Source organism: Rhineura floridana, chromosome 4 (assembly GCF_030035675.1).
Source record: "Rhineura floridana isolate rRhiFlo1 chromosome 4, rRhiFlo1.hap2, whole genome shotgun sequence".
In the NCBI taxonomy this organism is placed as follows: Eukaryota; Metazoa; Chordata; class Lepidosauria; order Squamata; family Rhineuridae; genus Rhineura; species Rhineura floridana.
Window position 1 is genome coordinate 184816802 of NC_084483.1, and position 21711 is coordinate 184838512.

A 21711-nucleotide genomic window follows, 5' to 3' on the forward strand; every position below is an offset into this window, starting at 1 on the left:
GCCCCATTGCACAAGTGGAAATCCTTGCACTGACAGGAGACTTACTGAATGCCATGTTGGATACTTTTGTATTTTTTTGATCAGGAAGAATTTCAGGGAGTTGGGATTGGGAGAAAGTTAAAACACCTCTTCCTGTCTGCTGCTGCTGTGAACATATTTACAGGCTATGTCCAGCTGCATTGATGTTTCAGGGTGTTTTTTTTACAAAATTGGGAAATCAAATTGTGTAATGTGTAGTTTGGATATTTTCTTACTTAGAGTCAACTGCATACATTTCACAACATTTTTTTTCCTGTTGAAGCACATGTGCTTTTGACAGCTGCTGGAGAAGCAGAAATCCAGCATGTGATTTCCCCCCATCTCCATGTCAGGAAAAACATTTTCTTTGCTATTTAGCTGGATGATAGAGGCCAGCGGTGTGCTAACTGGTTACATGAACGCTATGAGATTATTGCTTGGTAAATGTTTGCCTGTATCTGCCTGTACCCACCTGAATGGAGGAGGAAGCCCTTTCGGTGTTAGAGTGCATCCAGAAGGCCCTGGGTACAGTTCCTGCCATCTGTACTTTAAATGGGTAGGGAACCTGTGGCTCTCCAGTTGTTGGACCCCACTTCCCATCAGCCCCAGCCAGCATGGCCAGTGTTCGGACCCCACTTCCCATCAGCCCCAGCCAGCATGGCCAGTGGTCAGCAATGAAGGGAGTTGTAGTCCCGCAATATCCAGGTGGGGGACACACACATGGCACAGGTTCCCCAAACATAGCTGGTGGTGAGCGAGTCCTGTGCCTGAGAGCCCAACTATACATGTTGTTTTGTCACATAGTTTGCCTTTGTGTAGTTGGGTTTGGTTTTCTTTCACACATGGCTAGTGTGAAGAGTAGCAGAGCTGGGCTAGTGTGGGAGGGGGCTTCAGACCTTTGCCTTCACTGTGGTCCTGATTGGAAGTGCTGCCCACTGTGCAGGAGCTCAGTCCCAGAGCATAAGTAAGGACCATTTTTTTGGTATATTATTGCTTGCTAACAGTTGTCAGTTATGAGGTTGATGTTTTCTCAATGGGCTGTAATGATGATGTTGCTTCTGTGGCCCATGATGGTTGGTGGGTACTACCATATAAGAAACGCATACTGCCTAGGGTGAGAATGAGAGCATTAGTCTTCAAAATATAATGTACGTGTAGGAGTGTTGACAGAGTTGCCATGTGCTGAGGAAGAACAAAAATTTTTGCAGCTGGCTGAAAAGAGAAGCTTTTTGTTTGTGTTTTGGAGGTTTGTCTCAAAGTAGATTCTGCTTGCTTTTTTGGGGTGAGGTGAGGAAACTGATGATGCTCTACATATTAGCACTGGGGTGGACTTTTTTTGAGGGGGGAGGTGCTTGCCTGCTTTTCCATGCTCAACATACATACATACATATGAGTAAATAAATACCACAGGAATGCCGTAAGTGCTCTTCCATCCAACTAGAAACAAAGCCCTTTCATTGCTAGGGTTCATCTGTGGAACATGTGAAATGGTAACAAAGAGGGGAGCACCTCTGAGCAAATGCAGAGTGCCTTTGCCTTGCTTCTCAGCAACTACTCAGATGCATGTGAGATTTGGAGCGGGTGGGGAGGCAAGCTTTCTCAGTCATGAAAATGTGGCTCTTGGGAAGGGCTGAATCCCAATTCTCCCCTTTCAGATGGTTTCATGCTACAGAAGTATTAAGTATTGGTGAGGTGACGTTTGGCATAAACAATCTGCCTGCACTTCAGAGTTGTGTTTTTCTAACCATCTCTCCCCCACTCCCCTTTCTCCCCCTCTTTCTTCCCTCGCTGGCCCAGTCTGCACACGCCGTCTCGGTGCTGAAAGAATGTGCAAAGCTGCGTCCTGCAGATCCCACTGTCCCTCTCCTGGCCACCAAGGTCTGCATCGGGCCTCTGCACTGGGTAAGCAAGCTGGTGCAGTGCTTTTTACATAATGCATTAGGTGCCGCATTGACAGCAGTGTTTCAGTGCGGTTTAAAGAGAGGAGGAGATGGGAGGTGTGAGGGGGGAACAACCCTGGAACAGCTGCAGAATTATAGATCCACACTGAAAACAGTGCAAGAGATCCTAGAAATACTGTTTGTCTGACACTTCGTAGGAGTGGGGGTGGGGTGGAAAAAGCCCTCTGCAGACTTGTCATAAACTTCAAGTCTAAAGCTGCCTGCTTGCAAGCCGTTTTTCCCCAAACGGAATCGAAATAATTGGTTTTCTTGTCCTAATGACTGTGAATAGCACTGTGCATTTCTGTGCAGTCTCATGCATGCTTCTGTAGGAAAAAGCCCTACAGGACTATAGGGGGACTTCACACCCAGCAGGTGGGCTTCAGGGGACTGCTGGCAAAATGAATCAAGGACTTTGTCTACCTCCCAGAAAGCTTGTTTTGCTCCAGCCATCAGCTGGCTCCCCTTTTCTCATTCTTGATGTCACAATGGCAGGGTATGTGTATGTGTGTAAAAAATGCCAGCCTTGTTAATACGTACTCTGTAGTCACGGCAATAGGGATGATTGGGAGAAGCCGTGGCTTGCAAAACGCTAATCTTCAACAGCAGAAGCATCTGCCAGTCTTTAGCGGCTTGGTTCTTAATGAATCCTCTGCTGAGAGCATGCTACTTCCATCAGTGCCTTCTCCACCAGGTGGCCCTGCAGTCAGCAGTGGATGATCCTTGGAAATATCAAGTGAAATAAGAAGTGGCAAGCTGCAGGGAAGGAAAATAGGCAGTTGTCAAGTGCTTGGGGGTTGATTAATTGTCTTGCTTTTAATTGATTTGACTGAATAACTAACAGGTTGAAATAAATATTACAGGATCAGAACACGGGTGATAAAACCTTGAGGACACCTCACGTAGACCTCACTTTCTCTCGACTGACTGGCACAGTTAAATCATTTATGCCAGGGGGAATACTTTTTTTACATTGCTAATATTTTATCATGCTGGGTAATCCTTTGAAGTGTATTGCCTAACCCAGTGCTTTATTATAATTTTTTTTAAAAAAAAAACTAAAGGCATCCAACAAGGGGAATTTTATTTTGTGATATACCTGTGCAATCCAGTTTTTGACTGATTTATATATTTATCAGATTTATTACCCTTTACCATAAGATCCCAGGATGAGTTACAACAATAGAATCTATAGTTATTAAAACAAATAAAACTGCTACCATTATAAACAGATAAGACTGTTCAAAATGGAACAGAATAGTATAAAGTTAGCAAAACAGGTGCGTGCCACAAGACAAAATACCACAATTGTCCAAGGCTAGGGTAACGAGGTACATTTTCAGCATATTGCAGAAGCTGTACCATGAAGATGTTAGACGCTCCTCTGTGGAGAGGGGAGTTCCACTGTTTACGGACTGCCACAGAGACAGCCCTCTCCTGGTGACTTGGAGGCGAACATGTCTGTTCTGGCATTTTTATTTTTATGAATCTCTAGGTAAAACAGTGTGACAGATTTTCTCTGTTCAGGGTAGAAGTCTAAGTGTGCTGTATATGTAGCGGGCCATGAGCCTGGCAGTTAACCTGCACCTTAGCTTTCCCTGGAACAGATGCCACGTTAAAGGGGAGAGAGTTAACACCTCTTCCTCATATTACTACACAGGAAACTTAGGATTCTGGAAAAGTGTTCAGACAGATGAGATCAGTCACCATTAGGTGATTAAAAAAAATCCTCCCCGCACTATATGCAGAAGGGCTATGGCTCAGTGGTAGAGTACATGCTGTGAATGCAAAAGGTCACAGGTTTAATCCCTGGCATCTCCAGGTAGGACCAAGAGAAACACCTGTTTGAAACCCTGGAGAGCCGCTTCTAGTCAGTGTAGACAATACCGAGCTAGTTGGACCAACAGCCTGATTCAATATAAGGCAGCTTTCTCTATTGCTTGATATGGGGAGGTATCAGGAAGGAGGAAAGGGGAAAGGACACATTCTGCATATATAGCAATAAATCACTCAGCTTTGGGACTGGCAATCAGTCCTGAACCTAAGTCCTTTACAGCTCAACCATATTCATCTGTACTCAGAAGCAGGGCTGTGGAGTCGGAGTTGGAAGCAATTTTGGGTGGAGTTGGAGTCGATAGAAATGTGCCGACTCCGGCTTCAAAATAAAAACTTTCATAGGAATTTAGGAAAGTTTTCTTGTTCAGAGATTTTAATCAAATAAATATATTTTATGTTCTATCAATCTAGCCTGATGATTCACGTGGTGGTGATGAAATGCCTTGTGCTATCGTTTTACTACAGTAAATTTGTTATTACTAGTTAATATACATTTGCCATTTATGAAGGAGTCGGAGTCGGACAGTAGAAAAATAGAGGAGTTGGAGTCGAAGGTCTGGCATACCGACTCCACAGCCCTGCAGAAGCAAGTCCTGCTGCGTTTGAGACTTATTTATAGTACTAATGCTACAACGGATTGAAGTCTTGGTGCTACGTCACAGAGTGGGAGGTTTCAGGAGGGTAGGAAAGGGAAAAAATTGGTACTTTTCACCTTTCCCCTATCCTGAAATCTTTTTCCTCATACCACCTTGGAGAATCCTGAGCACACTGCTGAATCCTGAACACAATCACAGTAGTGGTTGCGAAGGCACAGGACCAGCTGGTGGGCAGTGCCTGCAAATCCCGCTTTCATGGAACTGTGTCTTCATCTGCCCTGTACCTGACATCTGATATGATGTCTTATATATAGGGCAGGTGGGTGTGGCATGGCTGAAACAGCCTTGTGGGCCTAATGTGGCACAAAGGCTGAAGGTTTCCCATTGCTGCTGCAGAGCAGTACAAGGCTTCTGTTTGGCGGGCTGCACCTTGAATAAAAAGCTGGGCCTACCCTGCAACATTTAGTTGTAGGTCTTGAAACAGATACCAACAGCAACTGGAGTATACATGGTGGAGTATATACTGACTGATATATATGACTGGTAGTCACCTGGAAAAAATATACCATAAGCTGTCACTGTTGCTCAGAAACAGTTACAAAACAAAAAAAACTCTACACAAGTAAATTCTCTGATTTCCATCATTTATCAGGAGCTCTGCATTCTTCCATCAGCAGAGTATAATACTTCAGCCTTGGGAGAGCTTCTTTCGTAAATACGATAATTACAGTCATTATGTGCATTCAGATTGCACAGTAATAAAATTAGAATGAGATCACTGTCAGTGGAAGTCCGGCAGGATAATTTCTTCACTATTGGTAGCAGTGTAAATAGGTGTAGTTTGGTATCTGCTGCAGCCGTTTAGTGGGAAATTAACAACGGTTCAGTGAGGAAATATTAAGCCACTTCATTTTCAGGAAGCTTGCAAGTGTGTCTTATTCTGTGTATTTCTAGCAAGCTATAAATATGTTGTGAGTTTTAGAATAAATTTAGAAATGTAATTGCCAGCTAGCTACAAAAAGAGAGTGAGTGAGAGAGAGAGAAAGCGAAGGTGCTGGAACACCACATATAAATGAACGAGCTCAAGCCCAGTGTTCTTTCGCACTCTGATGTTTATTCTTTGGTGTGGGGTTATAGCTGGGCTGGTTTATTGTAGTCAAGGAAGCTGTTCTTGAATCTCAATCTCTCTCTCTCTCTCTCAACTGCTTGGAATAAACATTTTAATAATTACAACACATTTGGAAAAGTGCAAAGCACTTTCTCTTATTAGTTAATCAAGCTACCATTTCATGACCTTGTGCTTGGAATCTCGGAGTCCTTTTAAGAAGCAGAAATGAATATTAATAGGGCATTGCAAAGTGATCCAGAAGAGCTAATAAGCTGTACAGCAGAGGTGGGGTATCTCAGGCCCAGTGGCCAAATGCTGCCCTCTCTGCCTGGCCCTTTGGCCACTCCCCAGGCCACACCCTCTCTCCCCAGGCCACACCCTCTCTCCTCAGGCTACACCCCTCACTGGCCTTGTTTCACATCTCCCTTGAGTGTTTTTGCCTGACATGAATATGACCTTGAACTCTGATAACGTTGAACACTCTTAAGTTCCATATACACACTATTATTATTACTATTATTACTTCTTATGCCAGAATGCAGTGTCTCTGAATAAGCGCTTAAACATGCATTCTATTGAAAACAATGCAGTGTGCACAGATGTCATCTACATCTGGAAGTACATTCTGATGCACATTTGGATACACATCTGATTTATGCCTGAGGTTCCCAATTCAGCAAAATGATAAGCCTGCAGATGCCAAGTTACAGCATGCAGATCTCATTAGTTGGATCGCAGTCAAACTAATTTATGGCAGCATGGAAATTGTCTCAAAAATGTTGGTAGGATGCCTCTGTGGCGAAAATTTCACTGCAGTCTCAGCAATGCCAACATAAAGATTGTGAAATGCGGACTCTGTAATTCACTAGGTGTTCATGGCAAGCCTTATTCATTTGAATTAAAGGGGACATTTTAAAAATCTCTCATTCAATTTTCTTAATTGTAATGAAGCAAAACAGCTTCATGGCTTTTTAAAAAGTATATTAGCTATGGGCTGGAAGGCTTGAATGACTGTTTTTATGTTGATGACAAGCTCATTTGGGGCAAATGTTCAACATTTCTGGCTTACAGGCACTTGACTTTTAGTGTACACCTTAAAAATAGTTCAGTTGCAGATCATCTGCCTTGCATATAGAAGATCCCAGGCTCAGTTGCCAGCATCTCCAGGTATGGTGGGGAGAGTGTGAAACCCTGGGGAGCCGCTGCCAGTCAGTGTAGACAGTATTAAACTAGATGGACCTAATGGTCTGACTCTGCATAAGGCAGCCTCCTATGTTCCTTCCTATGTGTAAAGCATGAATGCAACAATCAGGTGTCTGAATACACTCATGGAGATACAGGTGTTCTTGGCAAAGAGCCAGCACTGCCTGCAATTGAGTGGGAAACCTGGATTTGCTGTTGCATAATGTGTGAAACATTCCTCATATTTAGCAGGGACGGGCCAATTTCAGACTTGCAGGATCTGTTTTGCTTCTTTACTAGAACATACGGAAAGCAGGATTGGACCAAGATGAAGGAGGTGTGAAAATTGGAGGGAGAAATATCAATAATTTAAGATATGCAGATGATACCATACTACTCGCAGAAACCAGTAATGATTTAAAACGAATGCTGATGAAAGTTAAAGAGGAAAGCACAAAAACAGGACTACAGCTAAACGTCAAAAAGACTAAAGTAATGACAACAGAAGATTTATGTAATTTTATAGTTGACAATGAGGACATTGAACTTGCCAAGGATTATCAATACCTCGGCAAAGTCATTAACCAAAATGGAAACAATAGTCAACAAATCAGAAGAAGGCTAGGACTGGTGAGGGCAGCTATGAGAGAACTAGAAAAGGTCTCAAATGCAAAGATGTATCACTGAACACTAAAGTCAGGATCATTCAGACCATTTCCGATCTCTATGTATGGATGTGAAAGGTGGACAGTGAAAAAAGTGGATAAGAGAAAAATCAATTCATGTGAAATGTGGCGCTGGAGGAGAGCTTTGTGGATACCATGGACTGCGAAAAAGACAAATAATTGGGTGTTAGAACAAATTAAACCAGAACTATCACTAGAAGCTAAAATGATGAAACTGAAGTTATCATACTTTGGAGACATAATGAGAAGACATGATTCATTTGAAAAGATAATAATGCTGGGACAAACAGAAGTGGTAGAAAAAGAGGAAGGCCAAACAAGCAATGGATTGATTCCATAAAGGAAGCCACAAACCTGAACGTGCAAGTTCTGAACAGGGTGGTTCATGACAGATGCTCTTGGAGGTCGCTGATTCATAGGGTCGCCATAAGTCGTAGTCGACTTGAAGGCACATAACAACAAGGTCTACCACCTGGAGTCAGGTGCAGGGCAGTAGCATGGAGGGAGGACAATATACTTGTAGAATTGAGAGACGAGGTGACTCTGAGCACTTGCTTGGCCCAGGAATGTGTTTCTAGTACCAAAACTGAGTTTACAGTCTTGTGACAGAAAAACCCAGTCCTGCCTCCTACCAAGTTTTCTTCATCTCAGCAGCCTAATTTGGGGGGCAGGGGAGTAATTTTGTTATTGCTATTATTAAACCATTAGGATAATAGAATAGTAGAATTGGAAGGGGAGTATAAGGCCATCAAGTCCAGTCTGCTCAATGCAGGAATCCAAGTTAAAGCATACCCAGTAGGTGGCTTTCCTTGCTGCTCTACTGCAAATCACTCGGAGATCTACCAGTGGATTCCAGCTTACCTCTCTCCCCTCCCTCCGGATCCTGGTGCAGTTCAGGCAGATCAGATGACCTTCAGTCTTTTTCAAGTCCTCTGTGATTCCACAACCAATTGCCATAGTCTGCTGGGATTTAATTTTACCCCATTTCTCCTTTTTTCTTTCTCTCTAGTTTTGAGTGGCATTTCCCCCCCTTTAAAAGTCTAGATCAACCAGTTCAGCACTGCTGGGGTTACATGCACTGATGGCATAGAACAGAGAGGAAATATCTAGATCAGCCTTCGCCAACTTTGTGTCCTCCATATGTCAGACTACATGTCCATCAGCCCCAGCCAGCAGCATCTGCTGAACCTGGTGGGAGTTGTAGTCCAAAACCATCTGGAGGGCATCAGGTTGGCAAAGACTGATTTAGATATTTCCCCTCTGTTCCATGCCATCAGTGCACTTGTCTCCCCTGATGCTAAACTGCTCTTGGTGAAAGCTCTTTAAAATAAATATATACACAGAGAGAGCACTGATTTATTGTATGAGGCTTTGGGCTTCCGAAGAAGAAAAAGCAAAACAACAACATGTCAAGATGTGCCAGCTGAATACCAGCTGGGCGGCAACTTGCCAGGGGATTGCACCTGCTGTTCCCTACTCCCTTGTCAGTGTGGCTTGGCTCAAACATGCATTCCAAAATCGGCAGTAAAATGACATGGTGAGTTGGAAACAGCCTCCCTCTGTTTCAGGGAAAACAGCTTTCTGGAGTTAGGCTGCTAACAAAATGCACAGTTTTCACCAAAGATGATGGCAGTGGAGAGCCCAGAATATTATATGTTGAAGTGGCAGAACACAGCTTCATGGCTTATCTTGCTGAGTGTTATTTGCATGTATAGCCTTTGACTCAGGAGATGTATGACAACTTGTCCTCACTTCCTCTGACAGCTAAGGAACCCTTGGTATTTCCAGAGCTTTTAAGTAGGCTGGGGCTTCTTTGTCACCCAAGAATTTTCTTCCAGCCTAGTGTCCTAGAACCTAGTCATCAGTAGCACAGTTGGACACTGTTTAGACCAGGGATAGGCCAAACTGGTGTCCTCCAGATGTTTTGGACTACAACTCCCATCATCCCCAGCCAGTTTGGCCAATGATCAGGGATGAATGGAATTGGAGTCTGTTGAGCATCCATGGATAGGGGAACGTCAAAAGGCCCAGTCTCCATGGCCAGGGTCTCTTACTGTGTGAAAAAATTACAATTCCTCTGAGCAACCTTGCTGCTTATGCTTTATTGGGGGCAAGCAGCTACATCACTCCTCCCTTCCTCAGTGAGGGTCCTTTCCCAGTCCTGGGGGGGGGGGCTCGGCTGAGGCCTCACCCCTCATCCTGTAGCCTTCTAGATCCTCAAGGTCTCTGGCAGTCCCTTCTCCCTCTTAGGCTGAAGACCTCCCCCAACTTCATTCAGGCTTTTTCATATATAGGCTTCTGAAGGCTCCCTACCAACAGCTGAGTTTCCCCCCAGCTGTTCCTCCTTTTGCTTGTCTCCCAGCCCTTCTTCCTCAGCCAGTTCAGTTGACCGGGGGACCTGATTCTGCATCCACATAGGGCCAAAGCCAAAGGGGTAGTAGGGTAGTCCCTGGTGCTCCTTCACAGAGTCCAAAACACCATGTTCGCAACCCCTGCTTTAGACAGTAATCTGTTTTGTTTCACTTACTTCAAAATGGAATAAGCCAGCCCTGCTGTGTTTGAGGGCCCTCCTGCGAATTCTGCTGAGCTGGGTCCTAAAACTCTGTCCCAAAGACCTACTGTAATGACACCATTGCTAGAAATCACCCCTTTTGTCAGTCAGCCTCTGCTGTTCTCTCTATATGCTCTCCCTCTTGGTTTTCTGATTTCGGATCTGGGATTTCAGTACCACATTTATGCAGATGACACTCAGATTTTCCGAAGTTTTAAATCTATTGATGCCGATGTGTGGAAATCCATGACGGACTGCCTCTTAGATGTTTCCTTGTGGATGACTGCACATCGTCTGAAAGTGAAAATGGAAAAAACTGAGATTCTTGTGTTTCAATCTGATTGTCCTCCTGTTCCTCTTTTCTGTCCTTTGCTGTGTCTCCAGGGCTGTATGTTCCGGCTTCCAGGAACCTCAGAGTTCTGCTGGACGATTGTTTGTCTCTACGGCCCTTTATTGGGGCGAGAGCAAAGGCATGCAATTTTTATCTCTTGCTTATCCATAGGATCCACAGGTTCTTGACTGCTGAGACTGCGCATTTGCTCATTTGGGCTCTGGTTACCTCACGATTGGATTATTGTAATAGTCTTTTGGCGGGTTTGCCCTCTTCTTCTCTCCATCCTTTGGTTTTAATCCAGAATAGCTCTTTTTGAGGTCGTCCTGGACTTTTCCTGCTACTCCCATACCACCTTTTCTCACAGGGTGCTTCATTGGCTGCCCGTTTGGGCTAGGGCCAGGCACAAACATCTGGCCCTTGCCTTTAGGGCCCTGCATTCCAGTCTTCTGCATTATGCAGCATCCTAGTTGGCATGGTATGTTCCAGCCAGGGATACAAGATCTATGGGCCAGGGATTACTGGTCGTTCTGCCGATGCGAACCGTCCTGTCAAGGTTGCAAACTTTTCAGGATTTGGTTCTGCGTCTGTGGAACGACTTTCCTGTGGCTCTTCAGCTGGAGAAGGATTTTGCCCATTTTCAGAAGGGTTTGAAAACCTTTTTTGATTTGCTGGAGTAAACGAATGGGCTAATCGACTGTGGTTGAGAGGGCTTGGGGTGGGGACTTGGTTTGTAGGAGAACCAATGATTTGGTTTTGATGGTGGTGTTAGGTGCCTTTTACAACAACGACTGATATTAGGAGGTATGTTAATTTATATATTGTTGCTGTTTTAATTGTATATGTTTGGTGTGCTGCCCTTTGGTGTAAGGGGCGTTATAAATAAACATTATTATTAGCGTTATTATCATCACACACTCCTGTCAATGCCACTGCCGACGGGGATGAAAACAGAAGTGGGGGACATAAGAAGAGCCTGGCTGCTGGATTAGGCCAATGGCCCATCTAGTCCAGCATCCTGTTCTCACAGTGCTTGATGGGAAGCTTGCAAGCAGTGTTATGCATGTACAGAGTAATTCAGTGGTCTGGGCTGCATGTGCCAGTGTGTGTATTGACCTAAGAAGCAGGCTTTTACCCTGCATTTAAATCACCGAGGCTTAAGACTTAGTAAAATAAGAAAAAGCTACTGTATTTATAGAAATACATAGCAGATAGGAAAGGCACACCTAGTTCTACTAACTAAATTGGAGGTACAGTTCCCAGACTTGGGTATTGCCCTCATGGTTCAGGGGAGAGAGTAAAGACAAAGATGTCTCCTCTCTCCTCTGTCAGTTGAAGAAGACAAAGGAAGGAGGAGCAGGTCAGCTTCCCTGAGCATCAGTTTACAACGGAAGGAAGTTAGGCAGAGAAGAGCACAGGTAACGGTAGGCAAGCCTAGCCAGCTGGAGGACCCTAACTCTATCTTCCTTCTGGAATACAAACAAAAGAACCCAAACAGGAGTTGCTGTTGCCACACTTCCAACAAGCAGGACCTGAGCACAAGAGCACACTCTCCTCTTGCAGTTTCCACCAACTGGTATTCAGAAGCATACTGCCTCCGACCGTGGAGGGCAAGCATAGCCAGCCATTGATAGCCTTATCCTCCATGAAAGCATAATCAATGCCCAGTTCACCTCTGGCAGCTTTTGATCACAGCCAGACCTCCACCTCCACCACCTTTTCACTTTTAATCACTCTCAATACAGATGCCACTTCTCTCATGTCTGGGACAGGATGCCAAAGAGAGGCAGAACTCAGAGTGTCCAGAAAAGGTTTGTCACCTGTTTTGGCCGATTGTAGAAAATGGTCCTTAACCATTTTTACAACACCCCTGTAAGATAGGCTACTGCTATCATCATCCCCATCCCCAATTATTCTCATATTACAGCTGGCAAGGTTCAGGCTGAGAGAACATTGGGTTGCCTAAGGCTACTGGGTGAGTTAATGACTGCAGTGAGCTTTGAACTGGAGACATCCAGTCTCAGAACTTACACTCATTAGCCACTAGACTTAGATGGCATTAAAGGGGGCTAGACAAAATTCATGGAAGACAGCTCTATCAATGGGGGAAGGTCATAGTTTGATGGTAGGGCACAACGTTTGCAGGCAGAAGGTCCCAGGTTCAGTCTGTGGCATCTGAAGGTAGAGCTGGGAAAGACTCCTTCCTGAAACCCTAGAGACCTACTGTCAGTTAGTGTAGACAGTACTGAGTTTGATGAACCAGTGGTCTGACTCTGTGTAAGGCACTTCCCTAAGTTAGTCATGCCCATTGATTTCAGTGGGTCTGGTATAGCACAGGGGGGAGGACAGCCTGGCTGGAAGTCCAGAGTCTGAGTTCGAATCCCCGCTCATGTCTTCCGGGTGTCAAGGGCCAGCTAAAGATCACCCCCACAGTGAGTGGCTCAGGGGTTACGTGCTCTGCCACCTGTGTGGCTGTGGGCAAACTTCATAGTCCCAAGGAGCCCAGTTGCCCCCCAGCTGGCAGTTGCAGACAAGGAAGGGGCTGGCTTGTGCAGCTGTGGCAAGCTGAGCAGGCCCTAGCCAGCTGGGGAGGACGAGCCTCAGAGGGAGGCAATGGTAAATCCTCTCTGAGTATGCTTACCATGAAATCCCTATTCATAGGGTAGCCATAAGTTGAGATCAACGTGAAGGCAGTCCATTTCCATTTACTGTAAGTATGACATACTTGGATACAATCTGGCACATATCCAGTTTTTCATATACTCCCAATCATCAAACATGATTGGATTTCCCATATGCTGATCTCATTGTATCACATAATTCTTAATTTGTTCTTCCTTAGGGAAAAAAAGGAGCAAAACATTCTGTATTTTAGATATCAAATGCTTTTTATCTCCTAAAAGATAAATACATTTCAAAATTGTTGTTTTTTACATTTTATGCCACCCTTCCTTGAAGAAGTTTAGGGTGGTTATACATGATTCTTCCTCCCTACGCCTCCCCCCATTTTATCCTCACAATGACCCTATGAAGTAAGCGCAGGCTGAGAGAGAGTGATTGGCCCAAGATCACCCACTAGCACCATGGATAGATGGTGGTTGAGTGTGGATTGCTGTCTTTGTGGTCTCCGTTGCAGTCACGTCTACACTGGGAATCTACAACGATACAGAACAGCATTCGGAACGTTTCAGAGCTTTACCGAGCCTATGGCCTTTACTCATGAGCAGAGAAACCTTGTACCTCTGCCTGGCTCAGGTAGCCTGAATGCTGGATGAACTCTGTTCACAATCATAATGCTAAACAGGCTCTACAGAAGGGGATGTTTTTCTGGTTGGCAAGCACATTTCTGGCAGGCTGAATTATTTTTAACCTTTACGGGACAAAGGAGATGAGCAAGCTGCTGAGTTATTGACGAGGCTGGGTATCAAGAATGTTTTCCCATCAGGCCCTTAAATATTTCTGTCTAACCTGGTTCAGCTCCAAGTAAAACCATTAAAGAAAACTTGAGCCTCTAATCAACGTCTCCGCGAAGGAGGATCCTTCTAATAATGCTAAGCTATGCTGCCTGGCTCTTAAACCAGAGCTGACACTCTTGATCATTGCTGACAAGACCTGCAGCCTCTCCCATGAGCTAATGAGGCATATACTTTGAGACTCCCAAGCATGTGCCACGTCTCGCATCTGCAGCACCTCTAACTTTAGAATATCCACCAGTGTGCCCTGTACACGGTCTTTGTCCCTCCTGCTTGAAAGTTTACTCCGGCGACAGTCTCAAAATTCTAATTTTGTTGTTTTTTGTTTTTTTAAAATTTTAAGCTAGCTCTGCTCCTGTGCCTTTAACTGCAGCAGGGACTTAGCAGACATGGAGATACAGCAGGCCTGCAGAATTTGTGATGCACTATGGTGAACACAGCCTGACAATACCAGCCATCGTGATGTCCACCATCTTAGACAAATTCTTGGAGGACAAGGCTATCGATGGCTGCTAGTTGTGATGGATATATTACTTCCAGAATCAGAGGCGGTATGCCTCTGAATACCTGTTGCCGGGGATCACAAGTAGGAGAGTGCTGTTGTGCTTGTGTCCTGATTGTGGACCTCCCACTGGTTGACCAGTGTCTTTCCATCATTCCTCATAGAACTTAATTTCCAGACCTCCCACTACCCTGGCTGCTCTTGACTCTGGACATGCTCCAGTTTGTCAATCTCCTTTAAATGTGGTGCTCATACCTGAGCCCAAGATTGCATTAACCCTATTGTCCAGGCCCTTGCTGAGAAATAACACCTATGTATCTCTAGGTTTTTCTACAGTATCAAGAGGGGATGCAGGCTCAGCACCTCCTGCTCGATTCATCACCCATCCTCTTCTCTTGCCTGCTCTAGGATAAAGTTAGGCCACACAATATTTGAAAAAAATATGGAAAGGGACTAACATGGCAAGAGGTTACTGACTTCTTCCTGTTTTGAGATCGTAGAGTATGACAACGCCCTGGGAACACTAGAAGCAGGTGAAGTTATAGTCAAGAACAGAGGATCACTCTGAGCTTGTGTGGAACAGGACTGGCATTCAGGGTTCAACATAGTTGGCTGCTTGCTGAGATCTGTGCCCTAGCGGGTCCCATGGCAAAGCGCTTCCTGCATTTGCTCCTCCTCTTCACCGTTTGCCATTGGCTTGTTCACCTGCTCTCCCCTTCTGGCCTAAAGGACGGTGCGCAAGCAAACAGGTGAGCTTGTTCTTTGGCAAGTGAGCTGGTGGGAGCAATGAGGAGGAGGAGCAGAGGCTGCACATGGTGACAATGACAGTGAAGAGACAGGTCCACACAGAAAGGGTCCCATTGAGGGTATCTTGCCCAAGGCCTCCCAGTGGAGCCAGTGCTGGTACAGAATGTGTTTCTACTGCCAGTGAGTGATCATGCATCTCAGATTAGCAGTTGAACAGTCCATCAAGGCAGTCTGGAGCCACAAGACCGCTGTATAGATTTTTTTTTTAATCATTTTTGTTAAGAAAAATGTAAAAATGAACCATTTCAATCAATACAAAACATTAAAGCAGGTTCAAGGATTGTTACAAATAAATCATCTACTGTTCCATAATCAATTGGAAGAATTGTGCAGACAAATAAATATAAGCAAGCTTGTTGGCAATTTCAAATAAATAAGCATTTTCCTTGCAGATTTCAGGCTACACTTTATTCCCTCCCAAACCTCAAACGGGAATATGCTAAAAGGATGACCATGTACATTCTATAAAATGTCACACAGCCACAAGCTTATCCTGTGTACTTTTCACTTTTTGTGTGAGTTTCTCTAATAAGGCATTGTACCACAATTTTTGCTACCAAGATTCAAGGTCATTAATTTGGAAATCTTTCCAGTGCTTGGCATTTCTGGCTGTCATTGCCACTAAAAAGTGAAGTATCAATTCTTTATAGAGCAAGACTTTGTCCTCTTCTAAAAATAGGCTCAATAATGCCAGTTGTGGAGAGGGGAGTATAGTTTGCTTGGTGATCAGCCCAATTTTCCATTAAATACATTTTCTGAAAAAGGTGTAGATATAAAGCACACATGCTTGCTTGCATTCTGTTCATCCCAAAAAGATAGTAGTATCCTGTTGTGGCTTTTTCAAGGAGGGTTCTGCTTGCAAAGGGCCTTTCCATTAATGTCCCTTTCTTTTGTTGACTCACCCTTACAGCTGGAGGAAGGTGAGCATTTTGCGAAGATGGTGATTGACCTGGGAGAAGATGCCGGGGAGTTTCTGGCAAAGGGCTACCTGGCCTTAGGCCTGACGTACAGCCTGCAAGCAACTGATGGTAATGTGTTTGCTTTGTAATAGGGTCCACACGGCAGTCTTTCTGAGATGTCAATTTAAGCACTTGAAGCTTAGTTGCTTCTTAGTTTTTTAAAAAACATTTTATTGAATGATAATCATGAATAGAAGAGCACAAAAATGTAATCATAAAGTGAGAGGCAGGCACTAGTGCCCAGAAAACAAGCAATCACAACAGTTCCTCCACATGGATGCATAGGTCAATAATTGGGAAGAGAACAGTCATATGTTTGGTCAAGAAATAATGGCCTGATGGGAAATACAATTATATGAAAGTAGAGTTCAATAGGTTAAAATTATATTTTGGGGGGAGTAGACAGGACATCATATACCACAGACCTGAACTTATAAGATCTGAACAGATCTATTATAACAGATGCTATTGGAAGTCACTGATTCATAGGGTCGCCATAAGTTGCAATCGAAGGCACATAACAATAAATAAGTCATAAAGGGCCACCATGTAGTAATGTGTAAGGCCGTTTTGTACCAGTCATCTAATGCAGTGGTTCCCAACCTTTATGAGTATGGGACCCCCTTTATAAGCTGAAAAATGTTTGTGACCCCCTCCCCCCAGGGAGGCAGGCTGGCTGCCAGGAAGGAAGGGGGAAAGCAGCCTTTTTTTGCAGGCTTGCTTCTTTTTGCTTCACAAAAAGCCCTCTCCTCTCATTCTAAGTAAGGGTGTTGCCAGTAGCAGCAGTGCAAGGAGACAGGAATCAGTGATAGTAATCCCCTCTTCTTCCTGGTAGCTCCACCCTCAGCCTCCTTTGGCATCTGCCATGTATTTTATAGGCAGATGCCTGCCCTTAGTGCGCCTGAAAGATGCTCTGGCACTTCAGCAAAAGGCCTCCCCTCTCGTTTGGAGCAAGGGGGAGGTGTCATCTGCAGTGGCAGTGGAAAGCAGACAGTGTAGAAGGAGTGAAGACTTAAAAAAATTAATAAATAATTCATTTATTTACTGTTCATGGCCCCCTCTGGATTACTTCGCGGGCCCCCTGGGGGTCCCGCCCCCCAGGTTGGGAACCACTGATCTAATGTAAAGTTCTAAGCATCTTTCCAACCTTGAGAAATAGTTAACTGAGCCATGACCAGGAGAACTATTGCCAAGGGTTTAAACAAGATCTCAGAATTATCCCCATAGAACAGGGCAACAAACAAAGCTGAGACATTTTAAGAACACATGCGTGTAAGAACTGCCCTGCAGACCAAGGTTTGTCTAGTATTCTGTAACCAACAGCAGCCAACAATTTTTAAAAACTTATTTATGAAATATAATATATAACCCCCCCTAAGGCAGGATCCCCCCAGGCAGCTAACTGCAGCCATAACATACATTTCTCAATAAAACTCCTTAAGAGCAATTAAGCAGGATGCTCAAGTAAGACATGAGGCGGATGTTTCCCCCTCTGTTGTTTTTCCCTAGCAATCATCTGGTATTCCAGGGTACTTTTCTCAATGCATGGAGGGGAGGTTGCAGTGAGCTGTCACGGCTGTAATTAATTAATTAAATTTATATCCTGTTCTTCCTTCCAGAATGAGCCCAGAATGGCAAATGACAAATACTAAAAATATCTATAAAACATATTTAAAAAATCATACAAAACATCATAAAAACAAAACATCTTTAAAAAATATCTTAAAAAGAAAATAATAGTTGTTGTTAAGCCTCCATGAGTTTATACAATCATAGAATGTGGGGCGGGGGAGCTCAGTGCAGGAAATCCACAGCTAGAGCATCCTCAACAGTCTGCTGTCCATTCTCTGTGGGAAGGGCTGTAGCTCAATGGTAGAGCATATGTTCTATCTCTGGTGTCTCCAGGGAGTGCTGGGAGAGAACCCTGCCTGAAACCCTGGAGTCCTACTGTCAGTCAAAGTAGGCAGTACTGAGTTGGATGGGCCATGAGTCTGACTCACTATAAGGCAGTTTCCTATATTCCTGTGCTTAGAGATCACCAGCATGGGAGAACCCAACACCCCATCCCTTTAGGTAATTGGCCTCATTGTCAAAATGCTCTTACCATTAAGAGGAACATAAAAAGAGCCCTGCTGGATCAGGCCAGTGGCACATCTAGTCCAGCATCCTGTTCTCACAGTGGCTAATCAGGTGCCCATGGGAAGCCCACAAGCAGGACCTGAGCATACAAGCACTCTCCAGCAACTGGTATTCAGGATCATATTGCCTCCAATCATAGGGGGAGAGCATAGCCATCATGGCTAGTAGCCATTGATAACCTTATTCTCTATATAAAATGTTTTTCCTTTTGTTCAACCAAAATGTACTGTTCTGTAGCTTAAGCCCATTCAACCTTTCCTCTTTTACCCTCCTCTGAACCCGTTCTAGTTTGTGTGTCTACACCAGCCTTTCCCAACTAGTGTGCCTCCAGATGTTATTGGACCACAACTCCCATCAGCCTCAGCCAGCATTGCCAATGGTCAGGAAAATGGGAGTTGTGGTCCAACAACATTTGGAGGCTCACTGGTTGGGAAAGGCTGGTCTACACCCTACTTAAAGTATGGCGCCCAGAACTGACCACAGAACTCCATATGAGGGCTGAGTAGTGCAGAATAAAATAGAACTACTGCCTCCTGTGACTTGGGAACTATGGTTTAACATCTAGAGATCACACAGTAGGAGCTGAACCTTGAAGAATGACCAGTCTTGCAAAAAGGGGCTGTGATTTACCAGGCATGGGGTCCAGAAAATGGAAAGCAACTGCAGTGTATGCTGTATGTGAATGGCCATCATTGGACTTACTGTCCATTAGGGATGGGTGAAATTTTTGATTCAGTTCGCATTTCAAGCAGAATTTATCAAATTTGTACTTTCTGAAACAATATGAGAACCGAAACACAGCCGTCCTTCAAATTTTGCATTTATTAGAATTTTGGGATGCAGTTCAACAACTAAACAACATTTTCAAAAATGCATATATTAGGGGAAAGTGTGCATAAAAATGAATATATGAATGAAAACAGCATGCAAAAAGGCATGACATGATGAGAAACGGCTTGCAAAAATGTGTACCTTTGTCAAAACTGCCTGCAAAAAGGTGTTTATTTGGAGAAATTCACACTCAAATGGTGGAGAATTTTCATGAGGATTTTTTTAAAAAAAATTGCAGATTGATGCAGAAATGTAAAGAACTGAATTTAACATTAGAAAAGTAAGAAACTGAGAGAACCAAAATTGACAGATCTTCCCATCCCTGTTGTCCACACCCCTGATCATCTTTGCAGCCCTCCTCTGAACCTATTCCAATGTGTCTCATCCTTAAAAAAAGAAAAGAAAGAATCCTATCTTTCCCCAAGCTTGTGCCTTCCAGATGTCGTTGGACTCCATCAGCTGTAGCAGGCATGGCGAGCGAGCAGAGATGATGGGAGTTGGAGTAAAAAAAAATCTTGTAATAATGCAAGCTGAAAAATAGGTTGGAGGAGTTTAAAATACAGCAATCAGGGAGAATAATCAGACTTCTCATCCAAAGGGTTCAGCGATCCATCCACTTGAGAGAAATCAAGGACTTTATAAGCCAAAGATGAAAAAAAACATGCTTCTGGCTGATGTAAGGAGAATTTACTCTTGCAGCCCACAGACCCTTTTTTTAAAATTATCAACAACACTTCTTGGGCATATATCACCTGAGTCTAACTGTTGTTGATTACTGTCCCTGATATAGTCACACAAATTTGCTACTGGGAATTTGATCAGACAGTGGCAAATCCTATTATGTTATTATTTTGATATATGAGCCGCCCTTCACCAGAAGGTCCTAGGGCAGGTCACCACAATTTAAAATAAAACATTAAATACTGTTTAAAACAAAGTACAGTCACAAGAAGAGGGTGGGTACTAAACATATTATATATTGTTTGTTATGTGCCTTCAAGTCGACTACGACTTATGGCGACCCTATGAATCAGTGACCTCCAACAGCATCTGTCGTGAACCACCTTATTCAGCAGGGCCGGCCCCAGGCATGCTGGTGCCCTTGGGCATCAGCTTGCCCTGCGCGCCAGCGTGTGCACATGCCCCCCCACCTACCTGTCTCCTGTCTTTTAGCATTGCCATTAACCAAGATGGCAGCCACGATTTCCCTAAGTGGATGAAGCCTTCACCACAATCTTGGTTGATGGCACACGTCCGTGCTACGCTCGTGCATCTCTGCCATCAACCAAGATGGCAGCAGGGGCTTCAGTACCTTAGGGAAACCTTGGCCGCCATCTTCATTAAGGGCAATGCTAAAAGGCAGGAGACAGGTAGGTGGTGCAAGGGAATGGCTGGTGCTGCAGATCGCAGAAGGGGAGTGGAGGGCCCCCTAAGGGCCCCCCTGTAGCTCCAGGGGCCCTCTGCCAGTGTCCCACCTAGCCACCGTTTAGAACTGGCCCTGCTGTTCAGTTCTTGTAAGTTCAAGTCTGTGGCTTCCTTTATGGAATCAATCCATATTAGATTAGATTAGATTAGATTAGATTAGATTAGATTAGATTTTATTATATTTATTATATTTATTATATTATATTATCAGAGGCCAAGATGTAAAGAGGTGTGACAATGAAAATGGTATAATGAAAGTGTCAGGCGCACCTCTGTGGAGAGGGAATCTTATCCTTCCCCAAGCTGGTGCTTTCCAGATGTTGGACTCCATCATTCCTAGCTGGCATGGCCAGTGGCCAGGGCTGATGGGAGTTGGAGTTAAACAGCATCCGGAGGGTACCACCTTGAGGAAGGCTGACATATTACATGCTCGTTATCTCTTCAATTATGAAAAGAGAAATAGGTTTGCAGCTTCCCTATGAAGTCCCACCCCTCTCCACTACCGCACATTGGCCACATTCTCAGGCTTCAGACTTCCCAGCCTTGGCTCCCCTGAAGTTGTTGGATAATATCAAGCAATATCAGTAATGTGCATTATCAAACCATGGACAATATCAAACAAATAGCAATAATACACAGATAAAATCAGCAAATATTTAAAACAAGTATACAGTACTACATCAACTCTGGATATAGAAAGTTTTTAGCAGGCTTCTAAAAGGGTATAGCGAGGGTGCCTGCTTAATGTTAAGATTCTTAATCATTGTTATGTGACTCCAACCTGCATGACTAAATCTATACAAATGAAGTAGATTGCTGTTGGAGATCTATACCACTGTTGGAGATACATGTGAGTCAGTGCCGATTTTAACATGTTTGGTGGTACTGTCCTAAAACATCTCTGTTTTGAGGGGGAAGTTTGTTATAACCATTGGTTTAGTTTTTGGATGTTCAGTTCCTCTGAACCCTTTAATTATAGTATTAGGGAATTTAGGAAAGGAACTATGCACAAGGAGCATCACGAGCTAGTCTGGAACTTGCTGTTAAGTAGCTAAAATTCTTTTTTGACAATAACTGGCAGAAGTGCTCCATCATTTCTGGCAGGCTGAAATAGGGCATATCGTGGACTGTATTTAGCTGTCTGAAGGGAGGAAATGTGAAGAAACATGTCCTGGTGGGGTGGCTTCCTTTTATAGACTTGATGAGTTTAGATATAATTTAAAATATTGATAGCTTCTGTTCACTGAATGTGATATAATAATCTCAGAAGAAAAATTATGTCTGGTTTCCCTTTTCATATTGGTATATTCTTTTCCATGGAGATTTG

General features: G+C 44.0%; 1 protein-coding gene across 3 annotated transcripts in view; it reads left to right on the forward strand.

Annotated features, from left to right (window-relative positions):
* TTC7A (tetratricopeptide repeat domain 7A) overlaps positions 1-21711 on the forward strand; it is a 316394-nt gene that overhangs the window by 76643 nt on the left and 218040 nt on the right. For 2 of the 3 annotated variants that reach the window (XM_061625444.1, XM_061625446.1), the window contains exons 11-12: positions 1816-1920; positions 15941-16058. In XM_061625444.1, the coding sequence (XP_061481428.1) occupies positions 1816-1920; positions 15941-16058 (223 nt within the window). The remainder of the gene's footprint in view (positions 1-1815; positions 1921-15940; positions 16059-21711) is intronic. The other variant, XM_061625445.1, reaches the window with a different exon arrangement.